Below are 7019 nucleotides of genomic sequence, written 5' to 3' on the forward strand. Positions count from 1 at the left end.
TTCAATATATATAGGCATATTTTTATACATAATAATTATAATTCCATATTTTTCATAAATAACTAAAACAGATAATTATCTTTAACCTTCATAGATGTTTTATACACTAAAATTTCTAATTAAATTAATTTTTTAGAAATATAATAATAATTTTTTGAATTTAATTGAATTGATATAAAATTTAGATAGAATTCTAGTACAAGAAAAATTATTAAAATATTTATAATCAAATTTAGATAAATCCTGAAATATTTTGTTTAAGATTGTAAAATTAAGCTTATTGCAAAGACCAAAGACAAAGTAAATTCAAAAGTACAAGAGAAACAAGATACTAAATTGAATATAAGATTCAATACAAAATTGAGGACAAGAAAATATATGTGGCCTTTATATTTATTTTGTAGCAACTTAATTCTGTAAATGTTTTCAAGAAAGGTTTTTAGAGTTATAAAATATTTTAAAATCATAATAATTTTTTTGTAGAAACTTAATGCCAAATTCATAATCTTTTAGATATTATTGGGATAATTTTAGATACTTTTAAAAGTCTATAGAAGATTTTAACATACAATAGAAAGTTCTAATGGTTTTTAAACTTCTGCAGAAACTGAAACAAATATTTATAAGATTCCAAAAGGCTCTAGACTATCTTACAATATGTTTATGATTGTGGCTTGTTGTACGTTTGTAATAGAAACCTACATTAGTTTTGCAAAGGTCTTCAAAAATGTCTAAAAGAATATCTTGAAAAGATGTTTAAAAATTATTAGATATATATTAAATATATATAATTTATATAAATTTTATATAACTATATAACTTTATATACAAAATATAGATATATAAATATAGTTCTTTTATAGATATATAAATATAAAATCGTAGTCAAAATAAAATTTTGACAACACCCTCTTTTTATTTTGTTCCATACCTTTCTGGAACCTTCTGTGAGCCCAATACGTTATAAAGCTGTGGGAGGTTGCAGTTCCATAAATATTTATAATTCATAATTTTTTTAATGCCCTTCCACTTACTCTCACAGTATCACGTCTCCACTGCTAAGGCTTACATCAGCCACTTTCCACGAGAACTAATCCACAAATACTTTAAATACATTTATTGAATTGATTTGTTTCTTATTTTTAAAAAATAAAAAAGTGTATTACTCCAGACAAAGCTGTACATTCCACCTTCAATGCTGATGTGGCATGAATTAGAAAACGGAATTTGATGACGTTGTCTGCCACGTGTGAGGTCCATGTGGTTGATTGTAGTGGAAGGATTATTTGGGTTGTATGGTGCCCATAGCACAACCTCCAGAAAAAAATATTAAAAAAATAAAAATAAACGAACCATATATATATATATATATATATATATATATTGTTATCTTTTGCTTGTGTGAAGCATCAAGATATTCTTGTGATGGTACTTCTCTTTCTTTTTCTTTTTCTAAAATGAGGTTAAACAAATGAAATGCTTATAGGGGTAGATGATTAGCACAATAAAGGAGAATCAATATTTAATAAAATGGTAAATGTGTGGTACAAGCCATTTTTGAAGTGGCAAAAATTGTGAACTAGTTGGTTTAGCCTGTTTTTACGACTTTAAATTGATTGATTTTAAAGTCGGAAATAAGACTTAAACATTTCTGTATTAATTTTTGCAAAAGAATGAAGGAATTCTTTGATTTAATTGAATATTTACAAGAAAATTATATTTTACGAGTGTTTTTATCACAGCGTTGATTTGTTCTGTATAGATAATCTTTTGCAATTTTGTAGATAAAAATGAGTTATTATTTAATACTTTTCCAACGTGATTCTTCAGAAGAAATTGATAGTATTGCCAAACAGTTACTCAACAATGCTTTTTGGAGATAAATGATAGAATGACACAATGTTAAGAAATATTTTGAATGCAATATTAAACATTATTTCCCATGTTGTAAATAGTGTATGGATGTAGTTATTTTTAGATCCATCAACTACTCTCCTTATGAATCAATGATCATTCCCTTTGATATGAAAATAGATTTTGACTATAGCATCTTCTCAAAAGGTATCGGAAACTCTAGTGATAACTTTTATTACTGATATGATACATTGTTTAGTTGTAATGAAAATTGAAATAATCTCATGAAATACTTTAAAGTCTTAAAATGAAATAAGATAATATAAGGTCTCCACCAAGTTTAAATGTTTTCTTATTTTATTTCAATAATTTTACACAATAAAATCAATAGCTTGGTTGAAATCTAATGTGATCAAACCATGAGTTATATTAATTTTGATAAATATTCATATGAAACATGAGTCCATTTTTTACATTTCATTTATCGTAGTGATTGTTTGTTTGACTTCAAACTGTTTGGTAGTTTAATTTATTTTTTACGGATGTTTTTGTATGTGTATTCATAATGCTTAAATTTTATGCATAATTTCAACCCAACTGCCTTTTACTTTAAAAATGTACTCAAATGGAATTAAAGTGTTCATTTTACCTTTAAATTAACCCTTATTTATTTGTTTCATGTGTGTGTAAGAATGGTATCAATTGATAACAACAATCCATCACAATGTGTAAGGACAAGTCTAACAACAAACCCAAATCTAACAACAATGTGTGTGTAAACATATTTAATTATGTATATATTCTCCAAAAAAAGGGCGGTTGATTGCACAATCAAACAAAAGATGAATAAAAATGCCATATACATATTAACATTTTTTAAAAAAAAAATCATTCAATAATTAAAAAACTATTTCCCTTAATGTATCATGAAACGGTTTCTTTCTAGTTAGTAGTTCAGGTATTAAACTTTGATGTTTTAATTTTAACCACAAAGGAAAAGAATTTCCTCTAATAATATACAAAGCTAAAAAAACTCCATGTGAGAAAACTTAACCAACCCAAAGCCAAATAATTTGGAAATACAAATGACTATGAATCCCACATTTTTTTAATTCTGCTTTAATTTGTGAGTCATGTATGCTACACCAATGGTTATGTATATTGAAGTACATGGCAATGTTTTATTTATGTCTTTCTTTTTGGTTTTTTGAAAATTCTCTTGTTATGCAATTTTTATATAAGCATATTCAGCCCTGGAATTAGCATAATTTTAAAAAAATAATTCACGACATATCTCCAACAAAAATAGAAGTGTTTGGGCCTTGATCAATTAATTAGGTTTTTAGATCCATTTAAACCGGGATTCAGTGGTGCATTAAAAAAAACCCATTAATACTCAGACACCAGCCTGGCGCTCGTTCCACGTAAGACAAATACTCTCCAATCGCTGACACATGATGCCACGTCGGATGATCTCACATCGACAACTGGTGCACGTTTTCCCGAAAAGTCTTGAAAATATCTCGTTTCATACCGGCCTTCTCCCGAAGAACTGGATGGTATATGCTTTTCACTTCGGGTTAGTTCACCGCGTTGTAATATCTCGCGCCCTCTTGCAGCAGCAGCAGCCGTGCTGCCACTGTAACGAAGCTTCAAGTTGATGCTCTCTGAGAAGTAAGTAAGCTTGCTTGCCATTGCTTCGTCATTCTGCATTGGTCCCGATTTCTTAGCATCGTAGCACAGTAGTTTGCTTCAGTCCTCCCTGCATCTCCGGCGGAAGTTTTCAGGGCGCTTAATGAGCAGGTCGCGGATCGCACAATCGCGTGTTCTTTCTCTGCGTGTTTCTGTGCGCAGTCGAGCCGCATTTCCGCTGTGTAAGTTGTGGTGTTCTCTTGTTTGGCGGAAGTAGAGTGTTTGCGGAATCTTGGTGTCGGGAGCGGCCTTTGGTGGCCTCTGCGGGGCTTTTTTCGAGTGTTTGCGATGAGGTTTCTGCCGCTTCCGTTTGCTTGGCCGGTGTTTAATTTCCCCGGGGGTTTGCTCTAGTTCGCACTTAAGTTCGCTAATTTTGGAATCCTTGCTTCTCTTCCCTCGAACGCCTTAGGTTCTGTTTCATTTGTTTTCGAGACTCCTGTAACTTCGCTGTTGTTGAATTTTAGGTGATTGCTTTTTTTTTTTTTTTTTTTTTTTTAGCTTTTCAGCTTCTGCTGCTGTTTTGAAGTCGTGTTCGTGACCTTCTTTTCTTTAAGTTTGCTTATTTTGTAATTTTTTGTAATCAAAGATCAAAGGATGCTCATAGTTTGTTATACTCTTGCACGTTTCAGTGCTCTATCCTTCTTACATTTAGCTTTTCAGCAGTTTTTTGTGAATGCTGAGGTGACACTCTTGTTTCCGTTCTCTGAAAAATCTATTGGTAGATCTCACGCCCTTGGTTTCTTTCGTTTCCCCTCCTATTCAAGAGATCTCTATCTTTTCGCTTTCCTTTTCTTAACTTACCCCTCAGCAACAAGGTGAGTTTTAACCTCATATTAGGCTTCTTGCTGTGGTTGAAGCCGTGAACAATTTAACTCCAGTACTTTCAGGAAAGGACATCTAATTTGGCTCCAATCATAATCAAAAGTAAATTGCTTCTTCTGCTTCTGCTTTGGGCAATGGTCAGCTGCTGGAAACCAACAAGCAAAGCTCCGTCTAATTTCTCTACATGATGTGAGAGGTTTATTAGTAGAATGTGAATGTACGGCATGAAAACATTGACCTGCTTATTTTTTTAACTTTTTTTTATGTCATTGTTTTGCCTTGAATTTGCTATCAATGTTACGATTTATCACTTTGGTATTAATTAACGTCGACTGTACGCTATCATTGATATTTTATATCAGAGCTCTCAGAATTTGTGGAGATTTGACCTGGTTTGTAACGTGTCATTCATACGTCGCGAAGTTATCTGTAGATTTAATTACTTGTTTGTGTACTCTCCACCTAACATGTTCCCGCGTCTGATACATTTTTTGGAGTTTGTTTTTGTAGGTTGAATGTATTGCCTGAAGCAGTGTCTACTAAGTTTTGTTTTCTACCTGGAATATATGTACAAGTATCCTATTTTCTACGTTTGATTTGAATTTCTTAGTTTTGGAGTGCATTTGGTTGCCTTATCCTTTCAGCCGAAATATCTGTGTTTCAAATATTACTTTTTCTGGATACTAGATGCACTTCTTTTTTCTTCTTTTTAATTTCTCTCTGCCTGCGATGTGTATGAGACCGACGAGTTTCCGAATTCTGCAATTTAATTACGGTGTTCGCGTGACATTTTCAACCAGTTTTTATGTATTCATTTTGTTTCTATAAGTTTGGACAGAACTGTGCGCTCGCTCATTCTAAGTTATCTTGTGCTGCTGTTTCACCACATACCACCGGCTCGTGTTGCTTTGGATAAATTTAATGTGTTATGTTGCTGAGTTGTTTTGACACCGTTCTAGATGTTCGCACATTTACATGGGGGTCTTTTTCATGTGCGAAATGTCGGTACCGAAAGTTTGAAATTCCATTTTGCCCTTTTTCACTGTTGACGGCCGTATTTTGGCGACAATTGCACAGGAAATCTCGAGATCGAGGCATCCTACTATATGGCAACTACAACTTTATCCATGAGCCCCAAAAGCCCTTTGAGAAGCGGTCCTGCTGCTCTGCATTGCGACTGCTCTGTAAGTGCCTCCAACTAGTCTTGCGTTCTTAGTATCTCTTTTCTGTACATGTGAGAACTTGCAGACAAACTTTTGTCGCGAGTTTCCATGGCCTCAAAACAAAAGCGTGAAAGCATGTGTATAAGCTTGCTTGGTCTGTTGCACTACGCTCTTTCTTGTCTTAATCGAAGGGATATTCCTGTAAGGTTTTTTAGCCTTTATCGTTTCATAATGCTCCCTAGATAACGTTTTCTTGACAGGCTCCTCCGAGGAACCATGAAGCAATGGATGCTGAGTCGGTTGAACCGAAATTAAGCTCCCCAGGAGCACATCTTCAAATCCAACTGGAGGTATAGTTCTTAGTCGTCTCTGCATACTGTCAATGGTGGTGAAGAAGAAACGATTCCGATTGGATTTTGGTTCCGCAGTTTAAATTAAATTGCAGTACATGAATTGGAAAAATGCTGCTCATCCTGTCAGGTCTAGAGATTTGGTAGCTTCAAAGTAGGTTAGGCGAATCGCTTTGTACAAGTCACTCACAAATTCTACATGTGATATATCAATCCTGTTAAAACTGGTCCAATCTTAAGTTGTCAAGCTACGGCTTGAGCAAAAGGCTAGCGTTAAACTTGAGGATCACAATCAAGTTGTGCGTGTTCCTGGCAGGAGAAGTATTTATTGGAGAAAATTCCATCTCCAATCAGAGTAAAGCCCGTGAAGTCGACAGCTGAACCTTCCTCTCCTGAACTTTCTCCGCCTCCATCACCGAAACGCAAGAGAGAGGTAGAATTTAGCAGAGATTTGAAGGATGTTGCTTTTACAGCTGTTCTTCCTGCAAAGAACGTTGATTTGCATCGATCCCAATCAACTTTCTAGCTGAACTTGTGCTTTTATTCAGCATTGCATCTCTTACAACGTTGCCGGTATGTAGGCTTAGCATCAGCGCACTTGGATGCTAGTAGACAAATTATTGCCAAGAAAGATCAATATGTCATTTTCGTGGAGTTTTGCGTGCCAACTTGACGAGTCTTGCAGCAAAGCTGTAACTTAGTAGGTAATGGATGTCACCTTAGCATTTAAATTTCGTGGAGCTTGGGTGGGGTTTGAGGTAATGTAAGCCAATATCATAGTTGTACTCGTAACAGTCCAGTCTTGGTAATATGGAGAAGAGCCAAAGACGTGCAAGAGCTCGTCTTTCACTATGTACATAACTTGAACAGGAAACCAGCTCCTCTTCATTTGGCTTTGTATTTTATATCCGTGTACTGGAGTGTACATTTCATCTCAAGGATGTTATACTATGTAGCCCTTGAGTGATCTTTTGGCAATATGAATTCCACACATACTCAAAGCAGACAACTTAATTTGACCTCTCGTCCCGTATGGTACAAGTTGCAGATTGGATATTTGTTGGACAGGTGTATTTATAGAATCGATTGTAACATCCAGGCTTGAGGAGGTCTGCTGTTGATACAATGTCAAAATGTT

General features: G+C 34.3%; 1 protein-coding gene across 4 annotated transcripts; it reads left to right on the forward strand.

The window, feature by feature from the left end:
• The first annotated feature begins 3457 nt into the window (after positions 1–3457).
• Positions 3458–6786, forward strand: LOC112278182 (uncharacterized). Of its 4 annotated transcripts, none has more exons than XM_024511361.3 (4): positions 3458–3839; positions 5446–5552; positions 5792–5881; positions 6198–6786. In XM_024511361.3, exons 2-4 carry the CDS (start codon positions 5475–5477, stop codon positions 6405–6407), a joined length of 378 nt encoding a protein of 125 aa, XP_024367129.1. In that variant the 5' UTR covers positions 3458–3839; positions 5446–5474; the 3' UTR covers positions 6408–6786. The 4 variants fall into 4 exon arrangements, with proteins under 4 accessions (XP_024367129.1, XP_024367127.1, XP_073387868.1 ...); XM_024511359.3 differs by having other exon boundaries at positions 3458–3728; XM_073531767.2 differs by having other exon boundaries at positions 3458–3532.
• Positions 6787–7019: the final 233 nt, after the last annotated feature.

Source organism: Physcomitrium patens, chromosome 26 (assembly GCF_059467195.1).
Source record: "Physcomitrium patens ecotype Gransden chromosome 26, ASM5946719v1, whole genome shotgun sequence".
Classification (NCBI taxonomy): Eukaryota; Viridiplantae; Streptophyta; class Bryopsida; order Funariales; family Funariaceae; genus Physcomitrium; species Physcomitrium patens.

Coding starts and splice junctions, on each gene's coding strand:
- LOC112278182 (XM_024511361.3), top strand. CDS start 5,475: ATGGCAACTACAACTTTATCCATGAGCCCCAAAAGCCCTTTGAGAAGC. Junction 5,553..5,791: donor CTCTGCATTGCGACTGCTCT/GTAAGTGCCTCC, acceptor TTTTCTTGACAG/GCTCCTCCGAGGAACCATGA. Junction 5,882..6,197: donor ATCTTCAAATCCAACTGGAG/GTATAGTTCTTA, acceptor TGTTCCTGGCAG/GAGAAGTATTTATTGGAGAA.